Source organism: Natator depressus, chromosome 3, assembly GCF_965152275.1.
Source record: "Natator depressus isolate rNatDep1 chromosome 3, rNatDep2.hap1, whole genome shotgun sequence".
NCBI lineage: Eukaryota > Metazoa > Chordata > Testudines > Cheloniidae > Natator > Natator depressus.
Window position 1 is genome coordinate 77,674,780 of NC_134236.1, and position 22,708 is coordinate 77,697,487.

The window sequence follows — 22,708 nt, forward strand, 5'->3', positions numbered from 1 at the left end:
CTCATTGACTGGATTGGAATTGGCGTCTCCCAGCCAAGATATGGATAACATTCTGGGTTTTGTAGATCTTTGTAGATCGCTGGTAATTAAGTCAGGAAAAATTAGCTTTATTTCCACAGACCTAAGGCCCAAGCTAGTATATTTAAAAGGTAGTTAGAGACAGAGACATGGTCCCAGAGTGAACTGTCCCAGAAATATAGGTAAAAAAATCTAACTTCCCCTTCCCTTACCCAAAAACAGAGATCTTGTCAGGACCTTTCCTGACTGGCCATGCAACTGCCAAAGCTCAATTTTCTTACATGCTGGATTTCAGGGAAAATTGAGAAATATAAAGGCTGTAAAAACCATACTTAACTGAATGATCTCTTTGGGATTTGGGCATAACGTTTCTAGTATTTACAGTATGATAGACTGCCTATGTCTGTGTGTTCTTCTAGCCAACTTCTTCCTTTCTTATCCCTTTAACCAGAGATAATCTCCCCTTAAAACTATAGCTAATTCAGAAGTTAAAAAATAATAAAAGTAAATTTGAATATTCTGAATGGTTACTAGGAGAATATGGAAAAGTGAAAACATTTTTTTTCCCTACAGAAAGGTGTTTTAGTTTGTTTTTGTTATTTAAAATTTGATTTTTATTTATTTAAGGAAAAACTCCATTAAGATCACTACAGTTTATCACAGTAGTAATAAACTAAATCCAGGACTTTCTATTTTATATATTAAAAAAATTAGTGGTGTTCATGTTCATGGGGTTCCAAAGAGGATGGCTCTAGACTGTTCTCAATGGTAGCAGATGACAGAACGAGGAGTAATGGTCTCAAGTTGCAATGGGGGAGGTTTAGATTGGATATTAGGAAAAACTTTTTCACTAAGAGGGTGGTGAAACACTGGAATGCGTTACCTAGGGAGGTGGTCGAATCTCCTTCCTTAGAGGTTTTTAAGGTCAGGCTTGACAAAGCCCTGGCTGGGATGATTTAACTGGGAATTGGTCCTGCTTCGAGCAGGGGGTTGGACTAGATGACCTTCTGGGGTCCCTTCCAACCCTGATATTCTATGATTCTATGATTCTATGTATATGTGCTTGAAAATAGAAAGTCCTGGATTTTGTATATTACTACTGTAACAAATGGTAGTGATCTTAATGGAGAGTTTTTCCTTAAATAAATAAAAATCACACACACACACACACACACACACACACACACACACACACACACACAGAGAGATAATGATCCTGCAAGACTGAGATAAATGGAGTTTTGCTATTCGATTCAGGATAGGAGCAGTACACATTCACCATAATGAGTGAAAAGCACCATAATGAGTGAAAAGCACACGTACACTTGAAGATAGCAAGTCTTGAATTTTTTTTCGTTTTCCTCCAATGTATACCATGGAAAGATTGTACAGTTACCTTCTAAAGCAGGGGTGGGCAAACATTTTGGCCCAAGGGCCACACTGGGGTGCGAAACTGTACGGAGGGCCGGGTAGGGAAGGTTGTGCCTCCCCAAACAGCCTGGCCCCCGCCCCCTATCTGACCCCTCCCACTTCCCAGCCCCTGCCTGCCCCCCTCAGAACCCCCCACCCATACAACCCCCCCCTCCTTGTCCCCTGACTGCCCCCTCCCAGGACCCCCCCCAACCGCCCCTCGGGACCCCATCCCCTATGTACCCCCCCCATTCTCCATCACCTGTCCCCCTACCAGAATCTCTGCTCTATCCAACCACCCCCTGCTCCCTGTCCCCTGACTGCCCCCCCCCCCGGAACCTCCTGCCCATATCCAACCCCTCGGCCCCTGCCCCCTTACCATGCCACTCAGAGCTGCATGTCTGGCAGCTGTGCCGCCCGGTCGGAGCCAGACATGCTGCCACGCTGCCCTGCATGAGCACACAGCCCCGCTACCCAGAGCGCTGGCAGCGTGGCTGCAGCAGGGCATGGGGGGAAGAGAACAGCTGGGAAGGGGCTGGGGACTAGCCTCCCTGGCCAGGAGCTCAAGGGCAGGATGGTCCCGCGGGCTGAATGTGGCCCGTGGGCTGCAGTTTGCCCACCTCTGTTCTGAGGGTTAAGAGGAGAAGAGAATTAATCTAGTGCTCTTACTCAGAACATTTCAGGAATATCTTAAACTCTTGCATGCATACACACACACACCCACCCACCCACAACCTCTTTAAAAGAGAAGCCAGCTAAAATTAGAATCTCACCATATTATTTTGTAATCTTGGCTGATACTACCTACTGCCATATTTTTCAAGTGGCTGACAGCATAAATGGAGAGAAAAACTGAGCTACTGCAGCCATAAAATGTGACATTTTTAATATCAGTATTCAGCATAAAACTTTCTCCAGTGAAAAATCTTATCCAAAGCACAAAGCTAAACCCTTTCTGCAAATTTGTAATCCTCCAATAGAAGTTCTAAAATTCTGAGAGACGTTCATAATATTTCAGATAAATGAGCTCAACTAGAATTAACTATCTAATGAAAACTGTTTCTGGATTTCAAAACATATAACACATTTAAAATAAATGAGCCCTGACATTATTCAATTATGCAAATATTTCAGAGCATTTAATTTTTCCTTTTAATAGGTGCGTATCTTTAGGGAACTTGTATTTTCAAGTATACATTAAAGTTCTACCTTATATATAAAAAAAAGGAACTAATTTAAGTTTCCACGTACATGCTCTGTCATTTATTCCAAAATATATCAAACAAAGCTTTTTAACTACAACCAGTTTTATAATAGGTTTTAAAAAAAAATCCTCTAGAGTCCAACTTCAAAGGCATTCGAGTAATTTGTGAACTTTCATTGCATTGCTTGCCAACTTTTAGCAGATTTTTCATGACCCTTCATCTAGTTAAACAGCACCTCACTCTGTGAGAAGCCCCATATTCTACTGAGTAAGGGTGTGAGTATTTGCGCCTTTATACCATTTCCGACGTACACTTTTAGTACTAGAATAAGATTGGTTAAAGAATTTTTTCACAAGTTAAGTACTTGTGCCTCAAAAATAACACTCAAGAATTCCTCTTGTCTAGGTTACCATCTATTATTTTAATACCTAGCAGGCTTACTAGGACAGGGATCTAGCCATTGTACACATATATATTAAGTGACAGTCTAAAGAGACAACATAAAACAGTTGAGTGAGAGGAGGGAGGATGGAGTTAACAGTAACTGGATGTTTTAGCAGAGATAGCTGCATGCACAATACATAAACAGCAAACTAATCGCTCACAACCTCTCCATCCATTATCAGATGGCAATGTTCTGTATGCATTGTGGCAGATTTAAATGCTACATATTTAATGAATTTGATTTGAAATATACTTTAAGATAGATCATGGAATAGGTAAGTGTATTTACAAAACATTAAAAGTACAACCTAGAACAATAAAACAGGAAAAGCCAAAAGGCCACAATATCCCACTTTTCCAATATATACTTTGACGTGTTTGTCCATTGAGAGGGATGACGACTTTTTTTTTCTTTTGGGGGGGGGGGGGGGTTGTCCCACATCTGTTACACTGGGGTGTGCCCTAAAACAATTTCTTTCCTGCCAAGAGACAAATCGGACCGTTTCTAAATTCGCACTCAAAATCATTTTCTCTCCCTTTGCCTCAGTTTATGAGATTTATCAGCACTAGGATTCAGAGAAGTAGATATACTTGGTTTACTTAGGTGTTTCTCCTTGGTACCTTTCTTTTTACAGCCAGAAATTACCCACAATGACTCCAAGATATTTTTCTTGAATAGTAAGAGCGAATTTAGAATCCATCATTTTTTATGTATAGTTGGGAATTACATTTTACAATGTGCATTACTTTGCACTTATCAACAGTGAATTTCATCTGCCATTTTGTTGCCGAGTCACCCAGTTTTGAGAGATCTCATGGTGACTCTTCACAATCCGCTTTGGACTTAACTATCTTAAGTAGTTTTGTATCATCTGCAAATTTTGCCACCTCACTGTTCACCCCTTTTTCCAGATTATTTATGAATATGCTGAACAGCACTGATCCCAGTACAGACCCTTGGGGAACACCACTATTTACCTCTCTCCATTCTGAAAACTGACCATTTAATTCTGACCCCTTTGTTTCCTGTCTTAACTTGTTCCTGATCCATCAGAGGACCTTCCCTCTTATTGCATGACTGCTTACATTGCTTAGGAGCCTTTGGTAAGGGATCTTGTCAAAAGCTTTCTGAAAGTACAAGTACACTATAGCCACTGGATCACTCTTGTCCACATACTTGTTGACCCACTCAAAGAATTCTAATAGACTGGTGAGGCAAGATTTTCCTTTGCAAAAGCCATGTGACTCTTCCCCAATAAATCATGTTCATCGCTGTCTCTGATAATTCTGTTCTTTACTATAGTTTCAACCAATTGGCCTGGTACTGAAGTTATGCTTACCAACCTGTAACTGCCATCATCACCTCTGGAGCCTTCTTAAAAGTTGGGGACACATTAACTATCATCCAATCATCTGGTACAGAAGCTGATTTAAGTGACAATTTACATATCACACTCAGTAGTTCTGCAATTCCATAGCTGAGTTCCTTCCGAACTCTTAGATGAATACCATCTGGTCCTGGTGACCTATTACTGTTTCATTTATAAATTTGTTCCAAAACGTCCTCTATCAGTATCTGACTCTGGGACAGTTCCTCAGATTTGTCACCTAAAAAGAATGTCTCAAGTGTGCGAATCTCCCTCACAGCCTCTACAGTTAAGACTGATGCAGAGAATTCATTTAGCTTCTCTGCAATGGCCTTATCTTCCTTGAGTGCTCCTTCAGCACCTCAATCAGATTGTTTAGCAGGCTTCCTGCTTCTGATGTACTTCAAAAAAAACAAAAAACTGTGGTTAGTTTGAGTCTTTAGCTAGTTTCTCTTCAAATTCTTTTTTGGCCTGCCTAATCATACTTTTACACTTGACTTTCCAGAGTTTATGATTCTTTCTATTTTCCTCGATAGGATTTAAGGATGCCTTTTTGCCTCTAACCACTTCTTTTACTTTGCTGTTTAGCCATGGTGGCATTTTTTTGGTCCTCATACTATGTTTAACATAATTCACTATTCCCTCAGCTAGCAGTGGGCATAATGCTGCATGTTCCATTAGCTCAATTTTGTTATCCTTTTCAAAAACTGTAGTACTTTATTTCCAAAGGATATATACAATATGCCACTTCAGTAACTTTTCCAATAGTATTTCCAATACTGTATATACTCTACCAATTGATAATACAGAAAGGTCAACTTTTTGGCATCCTATTAACAAAGAAGATCTTTTTTGTTATCTTTGCACATTATCAATGAACTACAACCTATCCTGGAAAAATGATCCCTCACTCTCACAGACCTTGGGAGGCAGGCCAGTCCTCGCTTACAGACAGCCCCCCAACCTGAAGCAAATACTCACCAGCAACTACACACCACACCACAGAAACACTAACCCAGGAACCAATCCCGGTAGCAAACCTTATTGCCTACTCTGTCCCCATATCTACTCTAGCGACACCACCAGAGGACCCAACCACATCAGCCACACCATCAGGGGCTCATTCACCAGCATGTTTACTAATGTTATATATGCCATCATGTGCCAGCAATGCCCCTCTGCCATGTACATTGGCCAAACTGGACAGTCCCTACGTAAAAGAATAAATGGACAGAAATTGGACATCAGGAATGGTAACATACAAAAGCCAGTAGGAGAACCCTTCAATCTTCCTGGACATTCTATAACAGATTTAAAAGTAGCTATACTTGAACAAAAAAACTGCAGAAACAGACTTCAAAGAGAAACTGCAGAACTAAAATTCATTTGCAAATTTAACACCATTAATTTGAGCTTGAATAGGGACTGGGAGTAGCTGACTCACTACAAAAGCAGTTTTGCCTCTCCTGGAATTGACACCTCCTCCTCAATTATTGGGAGTGGACTACATCCATCCTGATCAAATTGGCCCTGTCGACACTGGTTCTCCACTTATGAGGTAACTCCCTTCTCTTCCTGTGTCGGTATATAATGCCTGCATCTGTAATTTTCACTCCATGCATCTGAAGAAGTGTTTTTTTACCCACGAAAGCTTATGCCCAAATAAATCTGTTGGTCTTTAAGGTGCCACCAGAATCCTTGTTGTTTTCATAGTTAGTTTGAATTCTGAAGGTATTGTCACTGAGATTCCAGAGCAGTCTTCCACTGTTTATGAGTAACATCTCTCAACATCCTTGTGACTCAATTAAATATTTTTTTAAACTAACATGGATCCTGATGCAAAGAGAAGTTAAGTGATTTACTCACAGTCACAAAGAACTGTGAGTGGACATTTCAATAAGACTTTAATCCAATCAGGAGCATTGTTAATGTTACCATTGACACTACAAGTGACAGCCACATTTTAATTGAATCAGTAACCAACTATATTGTACTCCTGATTCAGTAGTTTTGCTGCTTTTTTTAGCATGGAATGACAGCTCTAAATTACTGACTGAGTCCTGTGCTTTCACCAGTAGTACTTGCTTGTAATATTAACATTTAAATACAACCTATTAAATAAAACTTTAAAAGGATCACAGATCATTGCAAAATTCAGTATTAATGTATCTTCAAACAAGTAATTATAAAAAATAAGAAAACTATCATTTAATTACCTTTTCAAGTGGTTTACTCACCTCATCTAAGTCTTTGATATAAACTATTTTTTCCTCAGTGCCAACAGGCATTGGTTCACTATGGGGGATCTTTACTTCTTCATACATTTTGTTGTTTTCTCTCTGGATCGCCTCCGGTAGAAGCATCTGTAACAATTTGAAAAAAAAAGTTACTGGAAGAAAGAAAAAATGGCATTAAAATATGCTAGAAATAATGAATTGAGTGACCAATGATTTATCTCGTGTCCTCACATACACATAGTTAACAACTACTGTGACTGAACTTGAAGTTAGAAAAATCCCTATATGTTTATTACTTGTACAGGTAGCAACAGAAACAAAAAATGGGGGGAAAAAACCACAAGCATTTTACTATCCAGAGGTTGATTCATAAAACTGAGATGAATTAGACAATACTTGTTTCCTGTTAAAAATGATAGGTCTAATTAAATTTTAGGAGAGGAAATTATTAAAAGCCTGGATTTTCAGGAAGTGTACATTTTGTTAGAATCAATTCAACAGCTTCTGAAAAACAACTGAGGAAGAAAAAAAAAATATGTAAAGACGTAAGTCTCCATGGAAGTGAAAACCAACCCATCAGGAGAAAGATTATTGTCTAAGTGAAAATAAAATATTTGAAAATACTCAACCATTTGCAGAAGCAAAATTTGGTACAGTGCTTCAATTAGCAGTAAAACATCTGAGGTAACAAAAGAAACCCAGCTGCATATTATTTACTAGGATAAATGCATTGTTGAGAAAAGGTCATATAGCAAAGGTATACCTTTGCACCCCCAATGAATGCTGATGTTCTCATAGCTTCAGCCTGGGAATCATAAACATGTGGATAATGAATTTTTTCAAAGTTCATCTCTCTCTGCCTGCTTAGGACCGGCACACTTCGAGCATTCAGAAGTGATTGTTCTCTGTAAGGAGAAAAATAACTGAAGTAATTCTGCCAATCACAGGCCTACCTTGCCAAAAAAAAAAAACACACACATACAGTATGTTAATATCATAGTAACAGAAAGTTCTTATTGATGTTTTTGTTCTTCTCACTCCCAGGTACATAATGTGTATCAAAATTTATGATTCTCCATATTTAAAATTCCAACTGCTGTTTTTCTCAATACCAAAGGCAATGCCTTATTTGCTTGCCTTCCCTCCCCCCGACTCCACTTTTACATGACAACATGGAAAACAATACCCATTAATCTGGGGGCTGGGGGAGAAGGAGTTTTGAAACATTTGGTACAGACTTCATAAATCTTAAGCTAGTGGTGTGTGCACAGCACTCAAGGAAGATGGCGTATCTCCCTAATCTACATCTCTAACCCATGTGGATGAGACCAAGAAGATTCTAATTAAGCAGATGACTGCTTTCTTATCCCAGAAAATAAGGTTTTCATACAAAAAAAATTCTAGACTTGTAATAAGACATGACTTGAAGTGAGAATCATCTAATCGCCAAAGGTGAACTAAAAGAAAATAAATGATTATGATACATTAAAGTTGCAATTACAGCACAAGCATTTTTCAACTTTTGGCATTTATTACCTTTGCATCCGCAGCTCCTTGGGATCAAAGCACATTAGTCCTTCTCCAAAACTTTCTCCATCTTCCCCAGCTCGTTTTTCTCGTCTGGCAATTCGTTTTTCTTCCCGACGATATTGTTTCATTAACAGCTTTTCTTGTTCAGACTGAATTGTGACTTGACAACCATAATTGGGTTTAGTGTTGTCCCCTACGAGTTTTTTACACTGTTCTGCAACATGGAAACAGATATGGCTCTCTGTGAACATTAGAGACTAACTTATTTTTCTAAATGATTTTAAAAAGTTGTTTATTTTTTCAAAATATAACACAAGTTGTGACAGATTACTAATGCTTAAAATTGTTTAGCATTATTTAGTTTGCCAATGTGCTAGGTTCTTTCAAAACACAATGAAAAAGACAGCCCATGCCCCAGAGAGAAAACAATTTAAACATTATCATTAGGAAAATATTATGCTTCACTTCACATCTTCAACTACATAATTCTTCATTCAACAGCACTTGGGGCCAAATTGTGAAACATGATGGTGATGCGGGTGTACAGGGTTGAAAATTACTCCCTTGTTACCCTAAGACATATATCCATGCCATCGGAGTAAGCAAGATCCACAAAATTTCTAACTCCTCCTCCCCCACAACCCAAAGCCTGAAGTGGTCAGATCAGAGTGGAAACTGGTTGGCGCCTTTGTCTGCCCCTTCCCAATGTACCAGCCAATGTAGCTGCACTGCATAATGGATGTTCTACTGGTTACAGATCCAACAATGTATTTCTTCCCTAAGCAGTTTGTGTCTACGAGCATGGGGGTTGGGTAATTCTGGCTCTGCAGAAGATTATTCAGCTTCAACAACTAAACCCAGGAGTTAAATTTTGATGGGGTAAAAGTTTTGCAGCACGTACCTTCCACCTACACTGACTCCAAAAGACTAAGCCCCCACTTCTCTCAATATCTATATTAGATAAGTCTGATTTTATGATTCATTAAAGAGAAACTGTCAAGATACACATATTATATTAATCACTTCTCAAACTCTTACTGTTGTAATCCTCATCCTTCCTGTATCTATTGCCATCTCTCACTGAATTAAGTTTAATTCAGACTGAACTCCTTAGGGCAGAGCCTGTTACTTGACTTATCTATAAAGCACCATGCACATGTTGGTGCTGTGCAAATACATTATATCAGACATTTTACGCTAAAACATGCTCAAATACTCCACTTACATCACATTAGAAAGGAGGCAGCTAGCTGTGTATAGTCAAAGGGAGGGATACTTAAAGTAGTCTTACATAGTTCACATATATACACTAAGGAAAATGGTGATTCTTCCAACATAGCTATTAGGTTATATAGATCAGCGGTAGGTAGAAAACTAGTGATGTTCCTAGCATAGAAGTCTGGAACTTATTTTATGATATAAGCAGGCCAGAGTTTTCAAATCTAGGTGCCTACAGTTAGACTTCTGAATACATATTTAGGCATGAGGGCTATTATTTTCAAAGTGACAGCCTATAATTCAGGTTCCTAAGTCTACATTTAAGCACCTAAATAAATGACCTGATTTCAAAGACTGTAGAATAGATAGATTAATAGCTCTCTTTCAAGAGAACAGAGGCTGTTAAGCACTCATTACTTTTGAAAAATCAACCTACCTATTTAAACTCCTAAATATGGCCTTGGGTTCCTAACTGTAGGCCCTCACTTTTGAAAACGTTGGCCCTGCTGTAAATGGAAGCTGCCAAAACACCTGCAGTTTACATGGACTTCAGTAAGATTTGCAAGTGCTCACCACTTCTGAAAAACATTTTATTTAGATGCGTAAATATCAGTTTAAGAGCTTAACTTTAGGCACCCAGGTTTGAAAATGTTGGCCACAATCTATAAAACCATAATTTTTATATTATTTATTTTTATAGGTTTTTTTTTTTTTTTTTTTTTATAAATTAGGTCAGTATTATCATCCCCATTTAACAAATAGGGAAACTGATCCACAGAAAGGTAATGTGACGTGGCCAAAGTCAAGCAGCTGGTCCATAGCAGAGCCAGGAATAGAACCCAGGTCTCCTAGTTCAGTATTTCCCAACCCGTGTGCTATCAGGCCTGAACAGGCGTGCTGCAGAATATTTTGAAAAACTACATGTGAGAATGAGAACAAAAAAAAAACTTTGCCTTGTATTTGAATTAGTGTCGGCGCCAGATTGCATTCTGTACTTTTGCTCTCCAGGACAAGGCCTCTTTCAAATATTATGCATGAGCCTCTGGAGCCGCCACTCCCACACAGCCTGGAAGGGAAGTGGGTATTCCGCTGCAGTCCCCCAGGGTTGGGAGAAGGGAAGAACCCCAGGAGGAGAAGTAGAGGTCAGGGGTGGGGCTGAACTGGGAAGGTGGGGGCTGGATGTCACTTTCTCCACTGAGTATAAGAACTCTGGACGAAAACAGGCTGAGTTTTAATGTTTGTTAGTTTCCACAGTTGAAAATGTTAATTCTGGCACAAAAAAGACAGATTGTGATCTAACGTTAGCTGCTATGGTTGTTTTGATTTTAAATCTGCTAGCCTTGTTCTGGATTGGCTCATGAATATTCATGAGTTCATTTGGAGACAATATGGTGTTGTGCCTCAAAATAATTCAAGGTCTCAAGGCGTGCCATGGCAGAGAAAAGGTTGGAAACTACTGTTCTAGGTCACAGTCCAGTGCAATATCAACTATGCCACTCTGACAGAAAAATCAGACACGTACAGTTAAAATATAGACTCATCTTGATTTAACATGGTTATTCTTCTGTAAAGAAATGTTTTGGCATCAACAGATTTAATCAACAGGAAGTATTAGGTATGCCTGGACTGGAAAAAATCTATCCATGTTAGGTGTTTAGTGATCTACAGATTGGATTTCGTTTCTTTGATGGTTGCTTCTTTAATACAGTGGTATACATTTTTTTAAATCAATGTTCTGCTAGAGTTGTTTTCATTTAAAATGTAACTTTCAAAAGGCAAATTATTTTAGGCAAATTAGGTCTGAAATTATTAAATACAATTCCTCATATCTCATATTTGCTTTCAACAATTTTTCCAACTTACAACTGACTCCTCAAATTTTAAATTCTGCAAATATAAAACTATGGCCAACCTTTGAAAAACGCATTTTGGTAAACTGGGGGCGGGACTAGGAATTCATCTGAGACAAATTCCCAGGATGCATTTGCAAAACCCAGAACAGCCCACTCTTCACTGTCACGTTCCATTGCCATACACTGTATTCATACTACACATAGCTGTGTTTCAGAAGCAGAGAAAGGAATTCTAACGTATACTGCAGACAGAAAAAAAAATTTGTTTCCGAACATGACTGTGATGCCATATTTATCCAGACAGGCTCTCTGCACCAAACAATGTTTAAAATTCTGTTATTTAATATTAACATTGAAAAACTGTAGACCACCCTTATGGGCCCTTCTCACATGCTCCACCTATTGCCATTCTTTTTTCTGGGAAGATCTAGAAGGTGCAGTCTGCAGATGCCTTCTCCCAGCTCAGGTTGACAGACTCAGGCTCCCAGGGCTTGCGCTACCATGCTAAAAATAGCAGTGTAGACAGCATATTGAAGTTAAGGGTCAGGCTGGATCTTGGGCTCAGAACCCACTCACCTCCCTAAGCTTCAGAGCCTGATCTCCAGCCCGAGCTGCAAAATCTACACAGCTATTTTTAGTGCAATAGGGCGAGTCCCGCAAGCCCGAGTCACTCAACCCAGACCGAGAGGCTTGCTGCCACAGGCTGTGCACACATACCCTATGTGCCGCCCACCCTATTGCCAAAAAATTCCTTCATATTTGCAATTAGTGTATTGGGAGACAATTAACTGGCACAAAAATATTTTCTACACACTCGGGCTTTAATCTAACACGCAACCTAAAGATTGAACACTGAGGAAAAATACAGTATCCCCTGACCATTTGAAACTCCACAAGGCTGGCATACATTGTGACATAAATCCACTCTTCTCTAACTACCACCGCTCTGCAGTCTACTACTGTCAGCCATAAGTTTTACAGGCTAGCAAAACTTTCTATTTAGGATTTGTAAAACTGAAACCACAAGCAATTTACCACTGGTTAAGTTAATTGTAATGATCCTATTCATGAGTTTCCCATTCTAAAAAGAGGAGTGAAAACACCTTCTCCAACTGGTCATCTTGCCAAATCCTTCAGTTTAAATTTCTTGGCAACTCCTGGCATACTGGGATCTCTGGATGGACACTTTGAGCACATATTTATTAATATAATCTGCGTACAGTCAAACAAGTACTGCTTCCGACTGTTGTATCCGACTCGGTAACAAGCGAACTGATATAGGTAGTGTGCAAGAAGCCCAGGCATGAGCAGCTTCTCTCTCACCAATCTAACCATCAGCTTCTCCTGGTGGCCTGAGAGAGCTGCTACATGCAGGTTCTGCAGGACAGTTAGTAGTGTCTCCACTGTCTGTGCAGTTTATAATGCCTTCAGGGAATTGGAAAAACCACTGATGTCTTGGCAGATCGCTCTACTTTTTTTCAGCTGAGATATCTTTTCCTGCTCCCAAGTCTTTAACCAGCAGATCACTAGGTGGGTTCTCAACTGAGCAGCACAGTCATTAACTTTATATTGCCGTGGGACTTGAAGGCCTCAAGCAGGCTAGGCCCCCATTCTGCTGTATACCGTGTGGGCATATACAAAATGAATGTTTCCATTCCATATAGTTTCCAATTTAAAAAAAAGATATGACATGAGGGTGAGAAACAAGTGGGAAGATGGGGGAAACAGGGTAACAAAAACAATCAGATATTTTAGGACAGCATAGCACTGTGCACAGTTCTTAGCCAATTAGTAGCCGCAATCAAAGCATGTCACCTGCTTAGCCTTTACCAGATAGCAATTTTCTGTACTCCTTGCAATAGAGGTGAAAGGTGAGGAAGGAGCTGAAGGAAGATAAATAAGTTGGCGGCTTGGAACCTCCATACAGTTGGGGAACTTCTACAGGAGCCGGCTGGCTCAGTCTCTTGCTTTTCTGTCATTTCTACCATAATTGTCCCATGAAAATTTGGGTGGAGTCAGTGTCATAGCCTGGATTATTGCCTTTCCTGAGTGCTCAGACATTTTTTCTTTATATAACTGATTTAAAATTAATTATTTATAATGCAAGGCAATGTACTTTATAAAAACAAATCCCTGTATGCCACCTTGACCTTTCTTCACACATCATTCTTTTGAAAGGTGGCTATAATGCAAAGGTGCTACTCTCCTGTGACTTGTATTTGAGCAACAGGAGCATGCGGTGAAAGCAACACGAAGAATAACCAAACATCGACTCAGCTGCATGACAATCTGGTGAAGGAGCAACACAATATCTGTGGTAAAAATGAGCATTGGAGAGTAAAACGAAAGAGACTTATTTTTTTAATTCAAAATTAGAGGCAAGCAAAGAATGCTCCCTTCTTCAATATATGCATACAGTGAAAACTTTTTAATGGGATAAAGAAAACTTGTTTGATTTATCTAATCAGGCAGTTTAAAACTCAAAAACTCTGACTTCTATCGATTTTGAAAAAATTTCAACAGTTTCTTACCTTGTAGAGACTGCAGCTTGTAATCATTTGGCCAGGACAGAGATCTCTCCACAATCATAGTCCTATTCTGTAGGAGTTTCTCTATGAGTTCAAAGCCCTCAGGGCCTAACAGCTCAAATAACTAAGGAAAAATAGAAAACAAAAAGATCATGCTCCTAAAACATTTTTCCACAAATTAGAACAAGAGTTTATAAACTAAGAGTCTATAATAATTTTGCCCTGGGTAACACTGTATTTGTTGGAGATTTAAACAAAAGTAATTCTGTCCAAAATAGGTCACACCTCGTCTTCATCCAGTGCCTTCACTACTTCTATCAATTTTAGAACAGAAAGCACTCACATTTTATGATGAGTGGCAATATAAATCCAAAGAGAGGGAGAGAGGATTAGGAGTTGTTCTGGCCACAAAATTGCCCTACCTCTCCAGGGATAAATAGAGCCAATTTAAATTCACAGGGGAAAGAGGACACCTGATCAAAGAAACACTAGACCCTGCCACACTTGCACTAAGATGTATCTTACACCACAGTTTGTCCAATTTTCTTCAATGGGACAACGTGAAGTACTGTATTACTCTATGTGAGATAGGGTGGCAGATCTGGCCCTAATAGTAAGTCATGAATTATGTATTCTCTTTTCTGCACAGCAAGTTCTACTTGGTGTTGACTTTTCTAATGTAACAAAAGCCCTATGTTTCTCCTCAATATCTCTGTTTTGGTCATTGGGTCTTATATGCAATGCCTCAGATTTTTTGCTGTCTGCCGTGTTGCCTTCTGGGTCTGATCCAAATGCCATTGAAGTAAATGAAAAGAATCTAACTTCAGTGGGCTTTCTATCAGGCCCAAGAAAAGTATCCACTTTTTCCATATTGCATTAAAAGATATCACGGAGATCAACATGCCCATTAGCAGACTTAAGAATTATTAAAAATCACTCCCTTTCTTGATCAGACTACCCCTTTCTTCCAATGGAGACTGGATACAAGGTCAGCTCCCAGACTACTGCACTGGGCAGCACAGCATGGGGAGGTGGTGACCAGCCCTCTGTGGAGAAGGAAGTGGTTCGGGACTATTTAGAAAAGCTGGACAAACACAAGTCCATGGGGCCGGATGCACTGCATCCGAGAGTGCTAAAGGAGTTGGCGGATATGATTGCAGAGCCATTGACCATTATCTTTGAAAACTCATGGCGATCGGGGAAGGTCCCGGACGACTGGAAAAAGGCTAATGTAGTGCCCATCTTTAAAGAAGGGCAGGAGGAGGATCTGGGGAACTACAGGCCAGTCAGCCTCATCTCAGTCCCTGGAAAAATCAGGCAGCAGGTCCTCAAGGAATCAATTCTGAAGCACTTAGAGGAGAGGAAAGTGATCAGGAACAGTCAGCATGGATTCACCAAGGGCAAGTCATGCCTGACTAATCTAATTGCCTTCTGTGACAAGGTAACTGGCTCTGTGGATGAAGGGAAAGCAGTGGATGCGTTGTTCCTTGACTTTAGCAAAGCTTTTGATACGGTCTCCCACAGTATTTTTGCCAGCAAGTTAAAGAAGTATGAGCTGGATGAATGGACTATAATGTGGATAGAAAGCTGGCTAGATCGTCAGGCTCAACGGGTAGTGATCAGTGGCTCCATGTCTAGTTGGCAGCCGGTATCAAGGGGAGTGCCCCAAGCGTCAGTCCACAGGCCGGTTTTGTTCAATATCTTCATTAAGGATCTGGAGGATGGTGTGAATTGCACCCTGAGCAAGTTTGCAAATGACACTAAACTGGGAGGAGAGGTAGACACGCTGGAGGGTAGGGATAGGATACAGAGGGACCTAAACAAATTAGAGGATTGGGCCAAAAGAAATCTGAAGAGGTTCAGCAAGGACAAGTGCAGAGTCCTGCACTTAGGATGGAAGAATCCCATGCACCGCTACAGACTAGGGACCGAAAGGCTCGGCAGCAGTTCTGTGGAAAAGGACCTAGGGGTTACAGTGGACGAGAAGCTGGATAGGAGTCAACAGTGTGCCCTTGTTGCCAAGAAGGCCAATGGCTTTTTGGGATGTATAAGTAGGGGCATTGCCAGCAGATCGAGGGACGCGATCGCTCCCCTCTATTCGACATTGGTGAGGCCTCATTTGGAGTACTGTGTCCAGTTTTGGGCCCTACACTACAAGAAGGATGTGGAAAAATTGGGAAGAGTCCAGCGGACGGCAACAAAAATTATTAGGGGACTGGAACACATGACTTATGAGGAGAGGCTGAGGGAACTGGGGATGTTTAGTCTGCAGAAGAGAAGAATGAGGGGGGATTTGATAGCTGCTTTCAACTACCTGAAAGGGGCTTCCAAAGAGGATGGATCTAGACTGTTCTCCCCGGTAGCAGATGACAGAACAAGGAGTAATGGTCTCAAGTTGAAGTGGGGTAGGTTTAGATTGGATATTAGGAAAAAAATTTTCACTAGGAGGATGGTGAAGCACTGGAATGCGTTACCTAAGGAGGTGGTGGAATCTCCTTCCTTGGAAGTTTTTAAGGTGAGGCTTGACAAAGCCCTAGCTGGGATAATTTAGTTGGGCACTGGTCCTGCTTTGAGCTGGGGGTTGGACTAGATGACCTTCTGAGTTCCCTTCCAACCCTGATATTCTAGGATTCTATAATTCTAAGTTAGACTTTCATGATAAAGAGATTGCACTATAGTACTTGTATGAGGTGAATTGAAAAATACTATTCCTTTTGTTTATTATTTTTACAGTGCAAATATTTGTGATAAAATATAAAGTGAGCACTGTACACTTTTTATTCTGTGTTGTAGTAGAAATCAATATATTTGAAATTCTAGAAAAACATCCAAAAAAATTTAATAAATTTCAATTGGTATTCTATTGTTTAAAAGTGCAATTAATCGCGATTAATTTTTTTGAATCACAGTTAATTTTTTGAGTTAATTGCGTGAGTTAACTGCCATTAATTGAAAACCCTACTTACTCCTAAGTCTGGAAAGTGACTGTAACCTGGAACTAATCTAAATTTGGGGTTGATGAGGTGTAGAAGAACACTACCTGGTTAAAAAACAAATATCAGAATAAAGAAATGAACAAAAAAAATATGTTGGTATCTCTACCAGAGCTTGATTATGAAAATTTTACCAATTGACTGCAGTATCTTTTACCCAGCCAATTAAGAACCCCTTTCTCTCTTTTTATATTGCCCCTTCAACACATGGGCTTTTGCCCCTAGGTTGGTCTGTATTTCCATATCCATAGGTAATTATCTAATTTATAAAGCACATAATGCCTTCCCCCCGAAAAATACAAGTTATTTAAAGGTTTCAGAGTAGCAGCCGTGTTAGTCTGTATCCGCAAAAAGAAAAGGAGTACTTGTGGCACCTTAGCTGTGGCTACAGCTCACTCACGAAAGCTTATGCTCAAATAAATTTGTTAGTCTCTAAGGTGCCACAAGTACTCCTTTTCTTTTTGAAGTTATTTAAAGTGGAGGGAAGGGTATACTCCTGTAACAAATAACTTTTACTCCCATCACACGTAACACTATCTCAAATACAGAATTTAAATAAAAAAAACTTAAGGAACACTTTGCAATGTAATGGATGACAACCTCGGTAAAAGTACAGTGATAACATTTCTTACATGATTTAGACGAAGCTGTATTCTGTAGACTTCCTTGCATAGGAAACTTTCCCTAAGTTGATGTAAGTTTAACTGAAACCACCATAAATTAATCAGTTACAGAAAAACTGGATAGACTGTTTTGACTTACAGTACAAGACTTTTATATGAGATACTATCCAATATAAGTAGAAAGAAGTAACACATTTTATTTCCTAATACCTTTTGCTCTCGATAAATACCCTTTTTCAGTGTCCTTCTGACAGTCATCCAATGGAATAATGTGTCTCAGAACAATTTTAAAAAAGATTTGTTTCAAAGGTGTCTCCAGCTTCTTCAACAAATCCACATAAAAATATCTTGCTGTATTTGACAATACGATGCTAACAGATCCATGAAAGTCTACAGAAAGTTCTAATACTTAGAATTCTTGTTGAAGATAAGCAAAGGGAGACATTCTTCTAACATTAACTACTAACCAATAAAACAAATTAGAAATCCGAATCACTCCCGGGGGAATTCTGCATCACTGCGCGTACGCAGAGTTCATGTTGTCCGCAGATTTCTTTGCTTCCCTGCAGAAAAATTATTTCTGAAAGGAAAGCAAAGGGAAGCTGCAAGAGTGATCATGTGACCCCCACCGGAAGCACAGGTAGGGTGGCTTGGTTGCCCGGAGCAGATGGTAGAGAGGTAAGTCACCACGGGAGGAGGGGGGGGGCGCTGGGCAGTCGTGCAAGTGAGAGACACAGACAGACAGACAGACAGACAGACAGAGACAGACACTGTCCTTCTTGCTTGCTATTGCAGCATGCTCAGCATGGAGGGGCAGGGCTTCAGGGTGTTTCTGAGGAGGTAGGCATGGAATAGGCTCTATCCCCTCAGGCAGAGCAGAATGTAGCAGCCTGCGTGCTTAGTGAATTGTTCCCATTGTTTTTGTTAATTCCTCCAGGAGTATAAAACAGGTGTTAAAGTTTTAAAGCTCCTTCACATTGCCAGAGGGGTGTAATGGACAGCATGGCCCTATAAATGCTTATGGTGCTTTCATGATTAGATCTGGTCTAAATTTTTTGACTGGAAAATTTCCCATCAAAATGTGCTCTATGAACGGTTTGCTACTGACCTTTCTGGAGATGGTCAGTAGCCAATATAAATTGTGAGTTTGATTCCCCAGCCCTCACTTGCTCTTCAGTTGCCTGTGATGTAACACTGAGCATATGGCTGCATATATTTGTTGACTAATAACTAGAATAAAGGGTCAAACCTAGCCACATTACTATTAGGCAAGGGGGGTTGGGGATTTCCTTCAATGCTCCCCACTCCCACTCTCCACCCATTGTATTGTAGTTTAAATAAGTTACCGAAATAATTGAAACCAGAGTTATTATATTGTGTTATTTTGACAAATAAAATATGCAGAATTTTAAAATATTGTGCGCAGAATTTAATTTTTGGTACAGAATTCCCCCAGGAGTACTGAATATATGTGTACTAGAAATAATATAGGCACAAGATTAACCCAGCAGCATGTTGAGCCTATAGACCATCGGAATTAGAAATCTCTCAAACTCAGCTGAAAAAGCAGAGTGCCAAAGTGCAAATGACCTTTTTAAAAAGAAAGCCCTAAAGACCTACTTCAACTAGAGGAAAAGTTGTTCTGTTATCAGTAATATGACTCGTTCTACCATGAAGTATCCCAGCAGTATCCTAGGGATCAGCGGATTATAAACATTGAAAAACCTCTAAAGTTAGCGTGCCATCACACTTGCCATTTTTCCCAGCATTGAGAGCAGGTGCAGTTCCAATGTAAGCTGCCGGCTACTTTGGCACTACTGAGTGCTTATCTGTAAAGGTACTGCACAGATGCCTGAATCAGTACTATGCAATACAAATCCCAGATCCCCACAAAGAAAAAAAAAATGGAGATACCAAAAAACTTTGTTACTAGGAGACAAATACCAATTTCATTTTGTGGCAGGGACAAATATTTAGTTAGAAATAAAAACAAGCAAGCGACAGTTCTTGTAAAACATCCATTAAAAAGGTGAAAGTAATTTTTTGACTGTGGTCAGAATCAAATCATCCATAATAACTGTTAGTATCCTGGGATAAGTAAATTTATAAACAGCTACAGTAGGCATAGCAACAATTTTTCCAGAAAGTCACAAATGCAGATGTTCACCTTGACAAGAAAAAGCATTACAAAACTAACAGCACTGGCAACTATGGAATAATACAATATGGAATGATACAAAACTGCTCAAGATAGTTAAGTCCCAGGCAGACTGCGAAGACCTCCAAAAGGATCTCACAAAACTGGGTGACTGGGCAACAAAATGGCAGATGAAATTTAATGTTGATAAATGCAAAGTAATGCACATGGAAAAACATAATCCTAACTATACATACATGATAGGGTCTAAATTAGCTGTTACCACTCAAGAAAAAGATCTTGGAATCATTGTGGATAGTTCTCTGAAATCATCCACTCAATGTGCAGCGGCAGTCAAAAAAGCAAACAATGTTGGGAATCATCAAGAAAGGGATAGATAATAAGATATTTTCTATCTTATTGCCTCTATATAAATCCATGGTACGCCCTCAGCTTGAATACTGCATGCAGATGTGGTCGCCCCATCTCAAAAAAAAAAAAAAAATACTGGAATTGGAAAAGGTTCAGAAGAGGGCAACAATAATTATTAGGGGTATAGAACAGTTTCCATATGAGGAGAAATTAATAAGATTGGGACTTTGCAGCTTGGAAAAGAGATGACTAAGGGGGGGATACCATAGAGGTCTATAAAATCATGAGTGGTATAGAGAAAGTAAATAAGGAAGTGTTATTTACTCCTTATAATACAAGAACAAAAGGGCCACTGTTCTGTGCTAGGCCGCAGGCCCATCAGGAGTGCTCCGAAAGAACGAGGCCTACACGCAGCAAAGCGGCGAGTTATTGGCTTTATTGAAGGTAAGTGACACACCTGCAACGGGGACTCCAAGCGTTGCTGTCACGGAGGCGGGGAACCCAGCGCACCGGAGTGCTGCCTGGGACGGAGTCCAAAGAAGGAGTGACCAGCGAGCCATAATAAGCAGTACACACAAACAGCTCATGAATATAAAATTAGGTACTTTCCTAAAGGGGCTTTCCGCGAACTGGCAAAGGGCCATACAGGGCAGACAGAACCGGCCTAAAGCCAGTTATCGCTGGTTATCCATGTCCTACAGTGACCCGTCAGCTCCGAGAAAGTGGAAGTTCCCTAGCTAGGCCATAACAAAGTCTTCCGCCGTCCCTTACAGCCACCAAATGAAATTAGCAGCAGGTTTAAAACAAACACAAGAAAGTATTTTTTCAAGCAACGCACTGTCAACCTGTGGAAGTCCTTGCCAGACGGTGTTGTGAAGGCCAATACTATAAACGGGGTTCAAAAGGGAGCTAGAGAGATTCATGGAAGATAGGTCCATCAATGGTGTCCCTCGCTTCTGTTTGCCAGAAGCTGGGATTGAGTGACAGGGCATGGATCACTTGATAACCATCTCTTCATTCCCTTTGGGGCATCTGCCATTGGCCACTGTCAGAGGACAGGATACTGGGCTTGATGGACCTTTGGCCTGACCCAGTATGACAGTTCTTATGTACTAAATACAACTTTAACAGACAGATTTAGCTGACTAGAGCGGAACACTTATTTTAGTTGTTCCATGGTGAAATGAAAGTGCCTAGAAAAACTATTTAAATAGGTCAAGCATCTGATTCACATGGCTTATTAGAGCTGGCTGAGGAAAGGTAATTGCATTTTGCTGCAATATTTTGATGTTTGGTTTTGTTCTGATTAGGAACACAAATTTCAAAATTCTCTCTTCAAGGGAATTGAATCTCATCAATGGGGCAATCTGCATGGTGGGTTGTTCCAGAGCTACAACCCCTGGAAGCCCTGGGTTCCCCAACTCCAAGGCTGCTCCAGAGATGCAGACTCTAGAAGCCCTGGAGTCCCTTGGCCTCAGGGTAGTCCACAGACCTAGGAAAGATGAGCTGGCAGGAAATCAAGCAGAGTTCCACTGGAAACCTGCCTGGATTCCACTGGAGCTTTGGTAAAAACAAACTAACTGTCTCTGCAAAACATCTTGATTTTGCCAAATCAGCACATTACAATTAAAACTACATTTTGTTAGCGTTTTTCAAATCAGCTCTCTTGTGGACATTAAACTAGCTGGCGAATCAAATTCTGATATAGTTAAATTGTCTCTGCATAATCAAATTTACTTTAATCAGACCCTCTCCTTCCCTCCCCTTCCTCCCAATCTTACAAAACTTTCAGTTTTAAAACTAACTAGTTTTGCCTTCCTCTGCAGCACAGTGCACTTGCAGGTTTAAACAAGTGTAAATGGTGAATTCTCTTAACTTAGTCTTTAACCATGATTTGAAGACTTCAGTAACTCAGCCAGAGGTTAGGGGTCTATTACAGGAGCGGGTGAGGTTCTGTGGCCTGCAACGTGCAGGAGGTCGGACTAGATCAGTGGCTCTCAAACTTTTGTACTGGTGACCCATTTCACAGAGCAAGCCTCTGAGTGAGTCCCCTTTTTACTTAAAAACACTTGTTCATATATTTAACACCATTATACATGCTGGATGCAAAGCGGGGTTTCGGGTGGAGGCTGACAGCTCGCAACCCCCCATGTAATAACCTTGCGACCCCCTGATGGGTCCTGACTCCCGGTTTGAGAACCACTGGACTAGATGATCATGATGGTCCCTTCTGACCTTGAAGTCTATGAGTCTAGCTAAAGCAATAAAGTTTATACATCTCTACCCCGATATAACGCGACCCAATATAACATGGGTTCGCATACAACACGGTAAAGCAGGCCCTCCCTCTCCTGGGTCTGGGAGGCATGAGCTATGGGGAGCCACTTTTGGGGGCCCCACAGGCCCAGAGTGGCCCGGGTGATTGGCGGGGGGCCGGGAGCAGCCCGCTCCACTTCCCTCACCCCAGCCATGTTGCTCGGGGGAGGGGGCTTGGGGGAAAAAGGGATTCCCCCCCACACCCCGCACTCACCGGCAATGGCGGAAGCGGAGCAGCCCAGCCCCAGCCCACTCCACTCCGCCAGCTCCCAGCCACGGCGCTCCGCTTCCTGCCGCCGGTGAGTGCGCGGGGCGTCCTTTCCCCAACCTCCCTGCACTCACCAGAGGCAGGAAGTGGAGCACCACGGCTAGGAGCTGGCAGAGTGGAGCAGGCTGGAGCTGGGCTGCTCCGCTTCCGCCGCTGCTGGTGAGTGCCTGTCAGGGGGCAGGGGAGTGG

The 22,708-nt window shown here is 40.8% G+C and overlaps 1 protein-coding gene across 3 annotated transcripts in view; it reads right to left on the bottom strand.

Moving 5' to 3' along the window:
* Positions 1-22,708, bottom strand: part of ASCC3 (activating signal cointegrator 1 complex subunit 3) — a 513,547-nt gene that overhangs the window by 415,389 nt on the left and 75,450 nt on the right. For all 3 annotated transcript variants that reach the window (XM_074948158.1, XM_074948157.1, XM_074948156.1), the window contains exons 5-8: positions 13,814-13,934; positions 8,218-8,425; positions 7,445-7,586; positions 6,682-6,807 (exon numbers count right to left, since the gene is read on the bottom strand). In XM_074948158.1, coding sequence (XP_074804259.1) covers positions 6,682-6,807; positions 7,445-7,586; positions 8,218-8,425; positions 13,814-13,934 — 597 coding nt within the window. The remainder of the gene's footprint in view (positions 1-6,681; positions 6,808-7,444; positions 7,587-8,217; positions 8,426-13,813; positions 13,935-22,708) is intronic.